General features: G+C 41.5%; 1 protein-coding gene across 1 annotated transcript in view; it reads right to left on the bottom strand.

The window, feature by feature from the left end:
* Nucleotides 1–17,122, bottom strand: part of LOC121281919 (G1/S-specific cyclin-D2-like) — a 44,899-nt gene extending 27,777 nt beyond the window's left edge. The window contains exons 1-2 of the mRNA XM_041195108.1: nt 16,718–17,122; nt 15,225–15,440 (exon numbers count right to left, since the gene is read on the bottom strand). Of these exons, the coding sequence (XP_041051042.1) occupies nt 15,225–15,440; nt 16,718–16,915 (414 nt within the window). The 5' untranslated portion in view covers nt 16,916–17,122. The remainder of the gene's footprint in view (nt 1–15,224; nt 15,441–16,717) is intronic.
* Between the last annotated feature and the right edge of the window lie 907 nt (nt 17,123–18,029).

The raw sequence follows: 18,029 nt of genomic DNA, 5'->3' as shown, positions 1-18,029 counted from the left end.
AGTGTAACAAGCCCAGAGAACCATGGATAACCAAAGATATTCAGGACACAACGGAGAAAGAAAAGAGAGGCTTTTAGCAGGTTCACGGGGAGCAAATCAGCAGAGGCATTAGTGGAGTACAGAAAGTGCAGGGTGGAGCTTAAGAAAGCAATTAGGAGATCAAAGAGGGGATATGAGAAAGTTCTGGCTGGTAAAAGTAGGGAAATCCCAAGATATTCTATAAGTATATCAATGGGAAGAGGATAACCAAGGAAAAAGTAGGGCCCATTAGGGACCAAGGGGGCAATCTGTGGCTGGAGCCAGAGGACATGGCTAGAGTGTTGAATGAATACTTCACATCTGTCTTCACCCAAGAGAATGAGGATGATGGTACGGAACTCGGGGAGAGAGACTGCGAGGTTCTTGAACAAATTGATATTGGGAGTGACAAGGTATTGGAGGTGTTGGCAGGCTTAAAAGTGGACAAATCTCCAGGTCCAGATGATTTGTGTCCCAGACTGCTGAGGGAGGCAAGGGAGGAGATCGCAGGGGCTCTGACCCAAATTTTTAATTCCTCTCTGGCCACGGGGGAGGTGCCAGGGGACTGGAGAACAGCTAATGTGGTTCCGCTATTTAAGAAGGGTTGTAGAGATAAGCCAGGGAGCTACAGACCAGTGAGTCTCACGTCAGTGGTAGGGAAACTATTGGAGAAAATTCTGAAGGAGAGAATCTCTCTCTACTCGGAGAGGCAAGGTTTGTTCAGCGATAGTCAGCATGGCTTCGTCAGAGGGAGGTCATACCTAACAAATGTGATTGAATGTTTTGAGGGGGTGACCAGGTGTGTAGATGAGGGTAGTGCAGTTGATGTAGTTTAAATGGATTTCAGCAAAGTCTTTGACAAGGTCCCACATGGGAGATTTATAAGGAAGGCAAATGCACATGGGATACAAGGTAATTTGATAAGGTGGATTCAAAATTGGCTTAGTTATAGGAGACAGAGGGTGATGACAGAAGGATGCTCTAGTGACTGGAAGCCAGTGTCCAGTGACGTACCACAGGGATTTGTGCTCAGTCCCCTATTATTAATTATTTATATAAACGACATAGATGACTATGTGGGGGGTAGGATTAGTAAGTTTGCAGATGACACAAAGATTGGCCGGGTGGTTAACAGTGAGGTTGAGTGTCTTGGGCTACAGGAAGATATAGACGGGATGGTCAAATGGGCAGATAAGTGGCAGATGGAATTTAACCCTGAAAAATGTGAGGTGATACACTTTGGAAGGAGCAATTTGACAAGGAAGTATTCAATGAACAGCATAACACCAGGAAGTTCTGAGGAACAAAGGGACCTTGGCTTGTGTGTCCATAGATCTCTGAAGGCGGAGAGGCATGTTAGTGGGGTGGTGAAAAAGGCATATGGGACACTTACTTTTATCAATCGAGGTATAGATTACAAAAGCAGGGAGGTCATGTTGGAGTTGTATAGAACCTCGGTGAGGCCACAGCTGGAGTACTGTGTGCAGTTCTGTCGTCACATTATAGGAAGGATGTGATTGAATTGGAGGGGGTGCAGAGGAGATTCACCAGGATGTTGCCTGGGATGAAACATTTAAGTTATGAAGAGGTTGGATAGACTTGGGTTGTTTTTGTTGGAGCAGAGAAGACTGAGGGACGACCTGATCGAGGTGTACACGATTATGAGGGGCATGGACAGGGTGGATAGGGAGCAGCTGTTCCCCTTAGTTGAAGGGTCAGTCACAAGGGGACACAAGTTCAAGGTGAGGGGCAAGAGGTTTAGGGGGGATGTGAGGAAAAACTTTTTTTACCCAGAAGGTGTTGATGGTCTGGAATGCCCTGCCTGGGAGGCTGGTGTAGGCGGGTTGCCTCACATCCTTTAAAAAGTACCTGGATGAGCACTTGGCATGTCATAACATTCAAGGCTATTGGCCAAGTGCTGGTAAATGGGATTAGGTAGGTAGGTCAGGTGTTTCTCACGTGTCGGTGCAGACTCGATGGGCCGAAGGGCCACTTCTGCACTGTGATTCTGTGAAAGGCATCAATAAGATAGATAGATCAGCAATACCAGAAACCAGAGGCATAAAGGGAAAGAGATCACATAAGGCAGCAAGAGACCGGGACAGAATATTGGACGACAGAAACATCCAGAAAGAGAAAATTTAGGGGACAGAAAATCAGGGAGTTTAACATCAGAGAGATAGAGTGAGAAACCTCAAAAGGAGCAATATCAGGAAGACAACCATTGTGGAAATGAACAATGGATGAAAGACAAGCAGATAGGTAGAGAAAGAGAAGTCAGGTAATATATAAACACACCCAAAGATCAAGAAGTGACAACATCAACTTCGAGCAGATCCACATTATTTAGATGCAAGTGAGGTCCTTGTTAAAAAATTTGCAAAAGCACTAAATGGAAAGGATTGCTTCCCACCTCAGTACTCCTTAGAGAAAATAAAATCACTTAGGAGGCAGAGGTCTATGTTGATTCTTACATTTTATGAAAGGCATAAGCATAAACTCTGGAGGCTAATATTGTTGTGAACCCCCTCCCAACTACTTTTTTTCTTGATTTATTTACATTAGATAATGACAAAAACTGCTTAACTAACAAACTTCCCCCGTCCATCCACTGCACAGCCCAAAGTCTAAGAGTATGGTAGGCATGGCAAAAAGATGTAAAGGGAAATAAGTAAAGGTTAGGGCAAAATGGAATTTTAGCACTGCACAATTCTGGTGACGAAAAGAATGATTGAGGTCCTGTAAGCAAATCACTGGGTATTTTCCCCAGTGTAAGAACTCTTTCAGAGAAGTGGGTGGGTGGATAAGTCACGATAGACACTCAAGACAGTTAAGTTGCCAACATCAAACTGAGTCATCTGGAGCTGAAAGAATAATCTGGTGAACAAAGTCTTCTCTGATTTGTAACATCCATAGAAAAATCTGAAGGATGAGCCATCCCAACTAAGAATGTATTTCTATTGGAAGGATAACAGAAGATGCTACAGGGGTTTTCCTTTATTGGGTTCATGCACAGAATAATGTGCGCACATTTTTAAATATATCCTGATGCTTCAACTAGGCAATTTCCCATAACTCTTGTTTTGATTTTTTTCCTACCACAAATGCAACAAACCTTTTTAAATCTGCTCTGGTTCTGACAAGTTACACAAATCCTGTTTGTTCTAGTGCAGTTAACATTGCCTTTAATTCTGCAAAGTTGGTCAGCTGTTTCTTTTAAATTCACTCGTGGAATGTGGGCACCACTGGCAAGGCCAGCATTTGCTGCCCATCTGTAACTATCCTTGAGAAAGTGATGAGCCACCTTCTTGAACCGCTACAGTCCATGTGGTGGTAATGGTTCAACCATTTCATTTACAAAAATACTTATTAAGAAAAGGGAACCTGCTGCCCCTACTTGCTCTAATGTACGTTAACTCCAGTTACACTGCGTGAGAGAGAAAGAGAGAGAGAGAGAGAATCATAAATGCCCTCAGGGCAACTTGGGGACTCCTTTTCAGTGTTGCCCACTCCACCAGGATAAAGAGAGATACTGGATGTCTGTCAGTGAATTTAAAGTGATAATCCAATGTTAGTGTTCATACAGGATATCCTACACCAAAGGGACAGTTTATTTTTACTATCTGAATGCCTAGACAAGATTACTGTTTGTATGTCACTGACAGCCAGCAAGAATCCTTGGCTTGTACCATGACCTTGCCTTTACTATCAGTGCTATTTGAAGTCTCATGGGGCCACTTGAATCACAGCACTGACTCGTGTAGAGCCACGAAGTTCGATTGTGTCAGACCACACACAGGAACTGAACACCTGCACTAACAATTAATAGACAAGAATTTTAATTAACCCAGAAGTGTGAATAGAATAGAGAAGTGTTGACATTTCTCATCACTTTGTGGGTATAAAATCAGTACCCACAAGGATTGCTAGCCTCTGCAGACATAACATTTTATGGACAGGGATGAAAAGCAGTAGGGTGGGAGAAAAAAAAAGTGTAATGGAGAAAATAATCCTCCTTTACTTCATAATTTGCAATGTTATGGTAGACACAGATGCTGACAACCGCTAATTAGAGATGCCACCCATTTCAGTCATGGAGTGAAACACAGAGGCTATCAGTGCAATCCGAATGGCCACGGCTGAAATTCAATAGAATAGCATCAATTTTGTGAATTACAATGCATTTGCTGCAAATCTGAAACTGTTTTCTAAACTAAAAGCCAATATGATGGAAGTAGGCCATTCTGAATTCTAATATAACGAGAAAGAATTGTTAGTGAAGTCTACAAGTTACGATTAGAATAAATTTAATGATGCCCAGGTTATTAGGGGTGACAGGCAAAATGGCAAGAACAATCACACAAAAGGTCAATTAACTAGTTCCTTCTTGAAGTCAATTGGTGAAGTGATGAAGCAACCCAGAGTATGAAGTATATTCCTCTGGTCAGCTAAAAAACTTTTAAATTTTTGACTTGCTAATAATTGTTTGCAGATATTCATAAAAGAACAAAGGTGTTACACGAGTTTCACTCTGTAGCACTGGGAGATCAACAATGACCAAGTTAGTTCAGAGGTTACTTTCATATTCAAAATATCCCAAGACTCTAGAAAGTCAAATGTGCCAAAACTGGACAGCTGACATGGCCGTCAATAACAACTTGTACTTACATAACTCCTTTAACATAGGAAAGCATCCCAAGGTGCTTCATAGACATTTACTCATGCATAAACTGACGCTGAGCCAAAGAAGCTATTAGGATCATTAAAAAGGTAAGTTTAAGGAGAGTCTTAATGGAAGAGCGAGGGGGAGAGGTTTAGAGTGCCACCAGAGCTTCGGGTTTCTCTGCTGAAGGCATGATATAGCCAGCAATAATTCTTTCACTGGACCAGCAGCACTAGCATTTCTAAATGCATTCTGACTGTACAAAGTATTAATTGTGATGTACTTTCATTTTTGTTGGGCAGATGGATGAGTCAGGCTATCAGATCTTCCCCATTAAGCTTCTTGTGAACAAATGCAACTTTAAAAGGCACAAAAAAACACACTTTGGTATTCAAAAAGCTGAAATGGCATTGCTATCCTCCCATTATCAGTCCGTACAGCATGTGGTAGTTTTCCCAGGTGCTAAATGCTCACACGGGAAGAGTCCTTTCTTTACATGCTTATCAGCAAACTGATCTCAGCAGCCTGCAAATAGCTTGCAAAGCCCAACATCAGCACCAATACACAGCTATGTATATTTAAAAACAAAATAACACGACATCCAGTCAGGAAACAAGGACATGCCTTGATATAGAATGCTATCTTGACAAAAGTACTGTGAAACTCTGTGCATTTTGCACCAGTGTAAGTCAAACCTCCTGCAGGCTGAATGATAAAAAGGTTTGCACCAGTATACAATCATCCTCCCCAAGTTACTAAAAGCTGCTTCTAGATGCAATTTACACACTAAATGTTGTGTACGTATATGCTTGCTTGTTCAGTTGTCTACAAGCAACAAGACTCTTACAAAACCCCTGGCAGTTGAGACCCATGGCATAGATTGTACATCCATTAAAATGCTGGAAGCTACATTTTTTTCCAAAAAAAAGTTATTCCAGGCTTCTTTCTCTCCCTGTCATTTTACTAACAGCCACAGCTGCTTAGCAACATGCCCAAACTGGACTATTAGCTTCATTGGTCCGTAGTGAGTGCAGTAAATGATGACTTGCTTCTGCATGTAAGTGTTTTTCTTTTTTTAAGTCTTGAAACGGAAATCATCTTAGGGATTTACAAATTAAAGTCTGCAGTTTGATACACAATTTGTAATTTTATGGCATTTGCACTGCCGACATCTTCCACTACTTGTGCATCTAGTCCCCCATAATTTCTGATCTAGATAAACTTCATCCAACACTACTTCTTGCACAACTGTTTAATGATCAGCTGCATCCACCTGTTTCTCCCATGATCTATGAGCACCACCTGTCTGCTTTTTGTGAATCTCACCCATATATTGTCACTATTGCTATGTCTTTTTCTCTGGGGTGTCTCGGCTTCTTCATCTTGAAATGTCTTCAAACCTTCAACACTCTGCACGGTCAGGACTGCTCGTCTGCTATCCAGCCTAGGATGAGCTGTAACCACCTCCAGTTAAGTTTAAAAGACTGAAGCTAGCATTTTTGACCCCTGCCACAATACCTGTACTCTCACCAGTGACTATTCCTCCTACTCTAACCAACACCTAAAACAGAACATAAAAACAGAAAATGCTGGGAAAACTCAGCAGGTCTGGCAGCATCTGTGGGGAGAGAAACAGAGTTAATGTTTTGAGTCCGTATGACTCTTCTTCAGAGCTAAAGAGAAGGAGGAATATGATTATTCATTATCCTATCTTACCATTAACACCTTCTGCTATCTGACCTTTATGCCACCGCAAGCACCTTCTTTGGTCTTTAACACCACCATTAACACTCCCTTTGTCTTGTGTCCTTGACAGCTTTGTCAATCTCCCCTTCGCTGTCACCCATCCCTGACCTTCTATCTCATTCCACCTACTCCACCCCCACTTAAACAGCATAAAATCCATCATTTTTCTCTTTAGCTCTGAAGAGGAGTCATATGGAACATTAACTCTGTTTCTCTTTCCACAGATGCTGCCAGACCTGCTGAGCTTTTCCAGCATTTTCTGTTTTTATTTCAGATTTCCAGCATCTGCAGCATTTTGCTTTGACCTAAAACAGACAATTTGATTATTTATTTCCGCTGTTTGTGGGATGTTTGCAAACTAGCTGCAGGATTTCTTACAATAGTCACAACACTTCAAAAATACTTTATTCGCTATAAAGCACTTTGGGATCTTTTGAAAGGTGCTATATAAATGCAACTTTGTTATTTCTCCCTGGTTACTGTCATAGGCTGAATGAGAATGTTTGCAATCTCAATGCCCTGGTTGAGCTCATGATCAGCTTAAAATCTCGTATCCTCCCAATTACAAAATTATTGACGTTCGCCTCAAAACAGCACCTACCTCCACCCTTACATGAACCCACATGCACCAAAACAGACTGCTGCTTCTATTAACTCGAAACAAGATTACTCCAATGCTCTCCTGCCCTGCTACAGCATCTGTAAATGCCAGCACATCTAAAGCTCTGCTGCCTGTATCCTGTCCCACACCAAGTCATTGTCACCACTCTCACTCGTACTCAGGCCTACATTGAGAGATTGGGAGCCAATGTCTCAAATTTAAAACCCCTCCCCATCGCTGCTTATAGTCCCAAGACCTAAACTCAGGCCACCTGTATATCCCTCACATCCTTGTGACCCAATACTGGTAGCCTTGCCACCAACTACCTTAGCCCCACTTTACGGAATTCCTTCCACTTTCCTATTGGCCCTAAAAACCATCAATTGCAGAAGCTTATGATCATCTCACCTAATATCTGCTTCTTTGAATCAGCATCTGCGTTCTTTATGCCTCTGAAACACCATAAATTGTTTCTTCTACATCAAGGACTATAATTTAATGCAAGTTGTGGTCTCTTTGCATTTCTGTGGTCACTTCTCCTCTATCTGACAAAGCCATGTCACAACCCCCTGTCAATGTGCATGCCTTTCCCTGTTTATCTCCAATGCTGTCTCCTGTTGCCTATTCCAGTCTCTGGCCTCAAGTCTCCCTCCATCTCCCTACCCCCTTCTCATTTGTCCCATTTCTGATCGCCCTCATCCTACGTCTGTCAAGTCTTCCTCTCTCCCTTATGTACCCCACTTATGTCTCACTCTTCCCCTTTATAGTTCTATGTTTCAATTCTCTACATGTTCCTGTTTTTGTTGCCCTAGGAGGCCAAGAGAGACATTAAAGGAACATGGCTTATGCAGAAGCTCGGGGTCTAAAAGGACAACGGAGCCAAAGCTTTTGATGGAGAACGTCAGTGGTCAGAGGTGGAGCTGCGAAGGCCAGTGAGGCCAAGGTTTGGGATCAGGATGGGGCAGAAGATGAGAAACTAAGATGCAGGTAAGTCAGGAAACAAAATATTTACAGGACAAAAAAGTAGGGCAGATAGGTTTAGAAATCTAGGCAGCCAACCAGGATAGGCTTAAGTTTGATGTTTGGATGGGTGTGTGTTTTTTTTTGGGGGGGGGGGGGGGGGGGGGGGCTGGGGATGGCTAGTGTTCACATTGCCGAATTGTTCCTTTTTATTCAAAGTTGCTTAATTCAAATTTTTACACTAAAATTGCCCAATTTAAGTTGCTTGATTAATATTGGTTTTTTTTTAAAAAAGCAGAAATTTTTTTTTAAATCAATGGACTAAATGTTTACATAATCAGTTTCTATTGTAAATGCTGATCATAAGTTACTTAAAATCATGAAATTAGAGAAAGTGTGCAACATTTTAATATACTAGTCAATTTTCCATTGCGTTGCCCATGGCAAGATGGAGAATGTGCAATTCATATGTCCAATGTCTTTGTGCTGCTGCTTCTCAGTTCCATCTTTTCTGCACATCTCTCTTTCCTAGTCCCCTTTTTGCTTCTCTCTCTCTCTGTCTCACTTTGTTCTGTTTTTAAAAAAAATCTTATTTCCATTCAGTTGGGTGGTATAGCAAGGTGCAATATCGAATGGAGCCAGCGAATGGAGCCAGCGAATGAAGCCTGCAATTGGCCTGGTGGTTGCAAGGAAAATGGGGCCTTGAGCACCTCCCTGTCCTACTTCATTTATCCCCACCCATCTTGTTTACATTAGGTTTCCCGGCCCTTCATGTCTCTACTATCTCATCCCCTTCTTTCCAGCCCCTTTAAACTCCATCTCTTCAGCTTTGTCATTTTGAGTGGGTATTTCACTCTCACACCTTGTTCCAATGTCACTACAGCATTAACGCCCCCATCTATTGACTACCCTCCCACTCACTCTCTCAAATGCACCAGAATGCCCCTGAACATCAGTTTCCATACTCAGCTCCTCACCTCTATTTGCCATCCATCTATTTCCCTTAAAAAGTAATTGTTTTGTTCAAAGTCCAAATTACGTTTTTTTTAAAGCAAAGAGCCAAAATACAAGGAGGCAAGAAATTACCGGTCTGCCTTTCTTTGTCCAACAATTTCAACCTACATGTTTTCTTTCACCTGCCCCCTTGTTCTGGTTTTGCCCTTTAACTCCTCCCATTCTACTTCCTTATAAACATCGTTCTCAGTGGCACCCCACTTCCTTCCATTTGAACTACCTATTCAGCCCATCTATCTTACTCTAAGGGAGCAAGGGATTGAGAAAGACTGAAGAGTCAGAAACCCCTAACCATCAGCCAAGTTGCCCCCCCCTTCCCTCCTTAATGTTTTCAAAGAGGCTTAGTTTGCTTTCAAAATACAATTAAAAAAAAATCAAATTAGAATGAGGAAAGAAAATGGCTATCTGCTTTTCTCTTAGTGCCTTGGTCTTGCTTACCAGCTTCTCTCATTAGTGTTAAGAGATTAGAATCACTGATCAGCCATGGTCTCATTGAATGGTGGAACAGACGAGGGGCTAAACAGCCACTCCTCTCCCTATGCATCTCAGATACAAATCCATTAGCTTTGACCTTTTCTAGCTGCCAACAAAATATAGGGGAGGGAATTAAAAGGCTTAAAAATTCATTTTTCCTTGGATAAATTAACATTACACGAATAACTCATTCTCTCCTCACTCCCCTCTTTCATTTACCTCTCCTACAAGCGGCCTCTCTCATTAGAGAGAGAAATAATTTTACCTCACTAAAGCTTTTGAAATTTGTCCTTTTTGCCCCCCAAAACATTCAGAACAATTTGAACAGAAAATGTTAGAAAAGGAAAACAAAATGATTTAACTAATTGAACACTGGAGCATTCTGAGAATAAGGTGCACTGAAGATGCACAATAGCCTGCACAATCCATTCTCGTTCACAGCATTACAGCTCTGGACAAAAATATTATCTCAAACCCTGACGATTGGGAAAGACAAAAAAAAAGACACAAAAGACAATTCAACGGATGAGTTTAATCATATTGTTCTGAAATGTGTATTTTTTTAAATCGTGGTTTAATCTTTATTTTGGGCATTAGAAATGTCAGTTACTGAAAAATGGCAGGTGAAGAGAGTTTTCACAAAGTATGGAGAGAATTGTGTCAACTCAGTGACCAGTTTTCAAAGTGACAGGTTTACATGAACATTTTTCATTTTAAGCGTGGACATAGAACTGAAAGTGAAGAAAGTTGACAAAAAAGGTGTCTAAAACTTGACAACAGAAAGTCAGGTGGTTCAGACAGGAAGAGTACACAGTTGCTAGTATTGAATATATTATGAAGATATCATGCTGATTTTCAGCCACCCTGTCCCACCAGTTATTACCGTACTAGGAAACCAATGAGCATTGACCATTAACTTATTGAAAATAGTACACCAATAAAGTTTGAATGGATGGTCCTTACATTGCAAGAATGTGGAGAAAATATTAGACAACAGTTATAGGGTCACAGCTGCAGAAAATAATTAAGTTTATATTAATCCTCAGCTCTACAAATATAGTCACTTATTGAAAGTAAACTCACTAGTAATAAATTACTCAGGAAAATGAACACGCATTTATAGTCAGTTTCTGAACACCTTGATGTCCCAAACACTTTGCAACTATTTAAGTGTTTTTAAGTGTAGCTAATTTCCACACAGCAAGGTCCTACAGACAATGAGTTAAATGAATAGATAATCTGTTTTAATGATATTGGAACTTAACTGCTTAGAAGAGCGGTAGAAGCAGAAACTTCAACAATATCAAAATAAAACTGGATAGGCACTTGAGAGAAATAAACTTGCAGTGCTACAAGGGTAGAGTGGGGGAATAGAAATGGCCGACTGCTCTACAGAGAGCGGGCATGGATTCAATGGGCAGAAGATGCTGGTTGGTACAGCATGGGTCTTCTCAGACTATATCCATGGGATAATTTATAGCCACGTAGCCTTGATCTGATCTAAAAGTCATACATCAGGACTACGCTGAAGTGCTTAGATGATGGGCTCAAGTCTTTGGAATGTACCCTGAATACACATCTTTCCAAATTTGAGGCAAAATTGCGAACGAGTCAAAACTGACAGCATTATGAGAATATGTTAAATATTTTGTCACAAGAATTTGATTCTTTATAAAAAGTATAGCTGGAAGTGAAATTCCTGTGTTCATTCATTTTAAATCTGCAGCAAGATAAACCCATCAAGTCCATTCTATTCAGAGTCCACATAAAATTATTCCACCCCACACTTCATACCCATACCATTTCATAACCCTGTATTTTTGTAAAACTAATTTCCCTCTCCCATCCTTTCAGAGATCTGAAATGAAGAGACAGTATCCAAAGATGACAGTAACTTGATGGCAGATGGTACCTTCTCTTAACCATTAGTTGTCTCTATAGTCATTCATAAGCAACTCAGTTCTAAACAGAATAGAAACAGACCATTTGGCCCAACTGGTGCATGCTGGTGTTTATGCTCTGCACATTCCTCCTATCATCCCTTTTCATCTAACCCTATCAGCATAACCCTCTATTCCTTTCTCCTTCATATCTTATCTTACTTCCCCTTAAATGCATCTGCTATTCGCCTTAACTATTCATGATAGCAAGTTCCCCTTTCTCGTCGTTCTCAAGTTTCTTCTGAATACTCCTACTGGATTTATTATTGACTATCTTGTAATTATGGCCCCTAGTCTTGGTCTCTCTCCCAACATCATTTCTCAATGTCAAGTTGACATGACAAGTTGAATTGAGGGGGGGGAAACAGTGTGGTGGCCAATGGGCGTACATGATTATTCTACCTTAGAAAACTAAAATCCTTGAGTAGATCCTACATTTATGCAATTCTTCTATACGGCTGCAGTTGAGAGTGCTATCCTTTTTAGATGCTTTGCCTGTTGTTGCTGTCCTCGGAAAGCGAATTCTTTAAAGGTGGCGAGATCGCTGAACCAGGCAGGAAGTTTATTTTGATGAGCAGAGCTTTCTTGATGAAATCTGCTCTCAAAGAATTTTGACAAAAGTAGCGTGTCATGGACAATGAGAATCACCGCTCCCTCTCGGTATTACTGCTGGCTGCGTTCAGGGACAAGTCAATAATCCCTCAAATGGAGGACAAATTGCTTCCTGAACTTGTTTGTGCCCTTCTCTAAGAACTTTTAACAGGAGTTTGAAGTATGGGTGAGGTTATGTGCTCAGGGAGGGACTCACTGACTGATTATTTTAATGTTTTGGAATAGGTTTTAATACATATTTTAATTCAAATTAGATCACTGTGATGGGATAATTTTCTTTCTTTATCATTCGTTTATAGTTTTGTAACGAGCGGGCAATGTAGCTGAAATGAATTTCCATGTGGGCAATAAAGTGAATAGAATTGAAGCTAGACGTACCCTATCAGATTCTGTCATAAATTTAAGAGCTCTATGAGATGTCCCCTTGGCCTTCTCTTTTCTAGAAAAGAGCCCCAACTTGTTCAATGTTTCCTCATAGCAATAACCTCAATTCTGGTTACCATCCTCGTTAATATTCTTTGCAGCTTCTCCAGTGCCTCCATATCCTTTTAGTAATACGCAGGCAAGTGGCAAAACTTCAGAATTTAAAATATAAATTCAGTAACAACAGGTACATACTAGAGAGTGACAGCATGAGAGCTCATGCCTACAGTTTCCAACACAGAGAGCTCTTCAGAATTTGCACAGTCATTGAGGAAATTGCTTTCGCAAAAGGAAAAGAAAAATATCAGTTGTGAGAAAGGCCGGCGTGGTCTTGCACACCCATTAACAGCTGGCTGCAAAGTGATATTGGCAGAACTCTGGGAAAGGAGTGCTGTTCAGAGACGCAAATGAAGTCAGAAAAATTGAATCAAAAAATCATATCAGAAATTATTTGTGCAGCCAGAGGTGAGAACGTATTTCAGGCTCCCCAGTGAAGTATTGGAAACAATCCAATCCAGTATCCTGAGAAACAGTGAAGGCACTGATGAATGGGAATGAAAATTGAGGCTGCGATTCCTAACCTAGTTGCTCTGAATGGGAATTAATGCTTGGCCATTCCGTGTGGATGGGAATGGGAAAGGTGAATCAAACACTTCCATTCATCATAAAGAAACTGACATTCCTTTCTCAAGGTGAATCATGTCAAGGGCAGCTTGTCCCCTGAATTCACCACATTTGCAAGTTAACTCCTGTCATAAAGATCCTGGATACTAAGAGCAGTAAATAAAAGTAGACAAAAAGGATGAAAATGAGGGAATTCTTGGGATCAACATATTTCACACTGTCACTGGATTGTGATGAGGAATGGGTGGACAAATGAGCTCAACTAACTCATCCTGTATGACTCTGCACCACATCCTGCTGAGAAGTTATCACTTATTTAGTAGAGGGCTAGCCTGGTTAAAATGGACCATTATTGGATTGATGTTGTTGATTTACACCAATTCAAAACTTTTCAGACACCTCTCCACAATGAGCCATTCTGTACATCCATACTGCGCACACAAACAATGCAAGTAATAATATATCTACTACATTCAACAAGAGAACTAAAGCATGTGACAACTGGAAATTCTTTTAGACATGATCATTAAATAATACTGCACTGCAAGTGTTTCCATGATAATCAGACAGCTCACTAGAGAGCATAAGTACCAGGGCAAAGGTATAACGCAGTAATAAATAGAGGCAGGCCCTGTCTTTCCTGGTAATTATTAATTGCCAGAGAAACAGAATCCCACATTTTTGTTTTGCTCTCAGACAAAAGTTCTGTATTACGGATCCGGGATATTAGGAGCAGTAAATGGAAGCAGATAAAAAGGACCAGAGTTAGTGAGCACCATACAAATTTGACAATGTGCAAAATTGTGATAGGAGCCCAAGGAAAGAATTTGCCATGCAAATGGCCACATAACCACTAGTCACTTATCTCTTACACAGGATCCAGCACCATATCTTGGTGTTGCCAAGCTCTACATTAACACTTGAAGCTCTGTATGTGTGCAACTAACTGCAATTGTGAGTTATTTGGTATCATAATGGTTGAAGAAATAGGATTTCACGTAATTATGAGACTCACAGCTGACATCTGTTATAGCATCCAGTAGTTCACATTTCTTCCTAGCTCCTAATCCTAAATCGGTTTAACTGGTGCAAGGAGCAAGGCTAGTGAAAAATTATTGAAGCATTTATAACAAATGTTCCAAAGTGAAATGACTGAGCATGCCTAGCAGAGTGTCAGGGGAATAGCTATGGTATTAATGCAAAAAAAAAAGTGTGACTCTAAAGGGAAACAAAAAGAAAAATGGTAACAGCCTTCCACCTCTGCAGGATGCTCAATGAGGAAACTGCATCCCTGTGGTCCAGCTGACCCAGTTATTATAGGAGTGTGCTGTACACAGCCAGATGCAGCAGGCTTTCTACCCTGAAGGATCACAAAGGTGTGGGGTGGAGCTTGATGACTTAACAGCATGCTACCACATGATGGCTTTCTTAACTTGAAATATATTCTTGTGAGCCTTGGATACCCCAGAAGGACATTCTAATGGCCCTTATAACTAAATTAGTAAGAGCCCAAACCAAAATTTAAGCCCAGAGGCAGATTTGCAGGCATGTAACCTTTGACCAGCTCAAAGTTCACACTGCTTAACATATCTAAAACAATTTTCACTTATTATATTAAATTGTTACAAGTTATAAAGTGGTTGTAAAATATAAAAATGCAGTCCAAAATCCAATGCATATTACACCACCCATATTCTGTAACTTTTGTTGCTCCGATTGCATGGATCATATTTCACTGAAGGACAAACCAGAAAGGATTATTAATTGTAAAATTATTATAGTTGTGCTTTACTTGAAAGCACTCAAGAGACAAGCAAGGAAGGGCTTTGCAAATTTGCACCAGAGGGCGCCAGACGCTTAGTCATGAGTGTCAGTCTGGACTGAATTCTGATCAATAATTTTAACCATGGCCAGCACAAAATGATTCAATTTACAGGGTCCCTTATTTAGTGTCATTGACGTTCCACCTTGGACAAGGTTTCCTGTGCACCTGAACATAAAAAGTTTTTTTTTAAAAGTGTTAAATCGAGTTACAAAATAATCTTATCTTTGACTAGTCTTTCCAAGAGAGGCTCTGCAATAGATTTTTAAAAAAAAAACAAAGTACAAAACAAAACGTGTCAAATTGCTGAAATATTGGTGAATTTACCAGGAGGTCTTCTGGGGTGATTGAATTGTCTGTGTAAATGCAGAGTTTCTCAGCTGTCAGGGGGATCGTCTCTTTCAGTTTTGATGCTAAGAACATGCAGACTGCCCCTAGCAGCTGGAGGTGACATTTTCTAGTGGGAACCGAAGATAAAAATCTATCCAGATAATTCATAGCCAACAGAAAGACTTCCTCTTCGCATTTCTGCTCTTCGCACACCTAGAATAGGGCAAAAACGACGAAAAGTAGGGTCATCAGCTAAAACATCCGTCTGATTTGAAAAGCCAAAAATCTTTTCAATCGTATGCATTTTTTAAAGCACTGGAAATTTAACGAAGAACCCCAGCAATTTGCAAAACAAGTCAAAAACACTACCCTTTTCCGACCTATCCCACACGCAAAAATATCTGCCCAAAATTCGCTTTTTGCAAGATTCAACGTTTCTGGGCAACAGTCTCCCTTCTGCCCCTGACGAGTGCAGATTTTCTAAAATATTAAAATTAAATTAAATAAAAAAATATCGCGTGGCTGCCAGCAGAGTTACCTTTTGTTCGGAATAAAGTTTCAAAAAATCGTGAAAATTAGACAGTTGCGCCGCCAGCGACGATTTTCACATGTAAATAAACAAGAAATCCTGAAGTTTAGTTGGGGTCAGAAGCTGACAACAAACTGTTTTGCTGGACGGAGGAAATTTAAGGTATAATGCAAGAATTTTGGGTGGTCTAACGCGCTGTCTGCCAACCATTTAAGAGCCCAGAAGTTAAGATACGGGCGGACTCAGCGCAAAGGACAACTTGTGGGACGCAAAACACAAAATGCAACATCTTAAAACACCCATCAATAATGTTACAGTTAGTGAATCCCCTGTTAATAGAACTGAAGCGACATTTGATGGACCCAGCAGAGAAACGCAAGAAAAAGTTTTTTTTTTGAAGTCGAGTCAACATGGCGACAGCATGTTGTTTATCAGCCATCATCAGTCCTTTATAAATTTTGGAAAAAAAAAATATTTAAAAAAAAATTCAGTACGACTCTGCATTCGATTCTAACAAGTTCTCTGGGCTGGGGGGGGTGGGGGGGTGGTTGGGGGTTGTTGGGGGGGTGGTGGTGGTGGTGGTGGGGGAGAGAAAAGCTGGTTAAACTTGCACGCACTTGGTACAGAAAAGCGACGCCTTTTCCAATCTGCTTTCCCCCCACCCCCCTCCTCCTCTCTCCCCCCCCCCACACCCCACCCCCCACCCCCCCCCACCCCCCAAAGAAGCAACATTTGAAATAACTTTTTTTGGGGGGGGTTGGGAAAAAAAAATAAAATTGAAAGTGGGGTGACACCAGCAGAGGTTCCCAGCCCGAATACTTTGGGCAAAAGCCCTTGAGATCACTGCCCATTGGGTCAGTGCTGCAACTCTTTTAATTTTTTTCCCTTTCCTCCACCCCCCCCCCCCAAAAAAAAAACATTTCCCCTCCCTCCCTCCCTCTCTCTCTCTCTCTCGCTTTACCTCTAGCATCCAAAATGCAACCAATTTTCTCATGGAGGGTTCGATTTCTTTCTGGACACATTTGAAATAAGAAGTCCTCGGAATGTATCTGTCCTCGGTGTGCAGCAGGTTTTGCAGGACTCGGTGGTCAGAGAGGAGGGTAGGGTCCGGGAAGGCTCGCTGGATTTTGGGGGCATCTTCCATGCAGAGGAGCTCCATGTCTGTCTGTCTGCCTGTCTATGTGTGTGTGTGTGTGTGTCTATGTCTGTGTGTCTGTGTGTGTGTGTGTGTGTGTGTGTTGGTGATATGACTCTTGCTGGCGAATGAGCTCCGTCTGTCTCCGCGGCACTGGGGCTCCCTCTGTGTGCGCGACAGGAGAACCCGAGCGGCGCCTGCGCGGGAACCCCTGTTCGATTGATTGATACTCCGGCTGTGTATCCAGCGCGCAGCCGTCACCCCGAGCAACCTGACGTTCCATCACGCGGCTCCCGCCCAATCCCCGCCCAGATCTCTCCCTCCCTCCTGATCCCCCCCTCCTCCCCGCGACTGACATCACAATCAGCGCTCAGCGCCCCAGCCAATCAGCTCGCCGCTGACGTTACCGCGATGACCAGGCTGGGCAGGAACTGAAGCACGTGCAATTGGTGGAGGGAGGGAGGGGGGGGGGGGGGGTGAAGAGAAGCGTGGGGTGAGCTTCATTCACCTAAATCGGACGCTTGATTAATTGCTGTGCATTTGAATTCTTAGTCGTAATTTCCCAGTTAGATTTCAGGTTTTTCGTTGCAAATATTTTATTGAGTCAATAATTTCCCCGCAATTGCCCCAGTAAATCTTTCTGACAGTGCATGTGTCATAGACCCAGCTCTGAAACCTGCCTGCAACAACATTGAGCCACTACGTGAAAAATGTAGCCCCGATATTTTTTGGCATAGCTTTCAGCCGTACTTCTGCTTTACAAAATTACTTGCTCCAGTAGTGATATACGTGACATTTTTAATTGTCAACGTTTTCATGGGAGCACAATGGTGGGTGGCAAGGGTTATTACTCAATCCACACCTTTCCTCGTGGAGAATGCAAATTGCATCTTTTATACAAAAGTTACTCTGGCAAAGCAAAACAAATACTTCTTGTACAGTTACAGAAATGATGAACCCCTTTTGCTATTACTGTGCAGACTGAGAATTAATTATTTTGGGGGGAATTCCTACATGCTTATACATGTTCAAAGATAGTTAAATTACCATCATGTGTAATTCTAAGAAAGTATATACTGAATAAAATAAACCACATTGTTACAAAGTTTGACTTGTCTTCCTGAAGACAGCTCAGAAA

This window comes from Carcharodon carcharias, chromosome 9, assembly GCF_017639515.1.
Source record: "Carcharodon carcharias isolate sCarCar2 chromosome 9, sCarCar2.pri, whole genome shotgun sequence".
NCBI lineage: Eukaryota > Metazoa > Chordata > Chondrichthyes > Lamniformes > Lamnidae > Carcharodon > Carcharodon carcharias.
The sequence above is the reverse complement of the archived record's forward strand: the minus strand, read 5'-3'. Positions and strand labels throughout refer to the sequence as shown.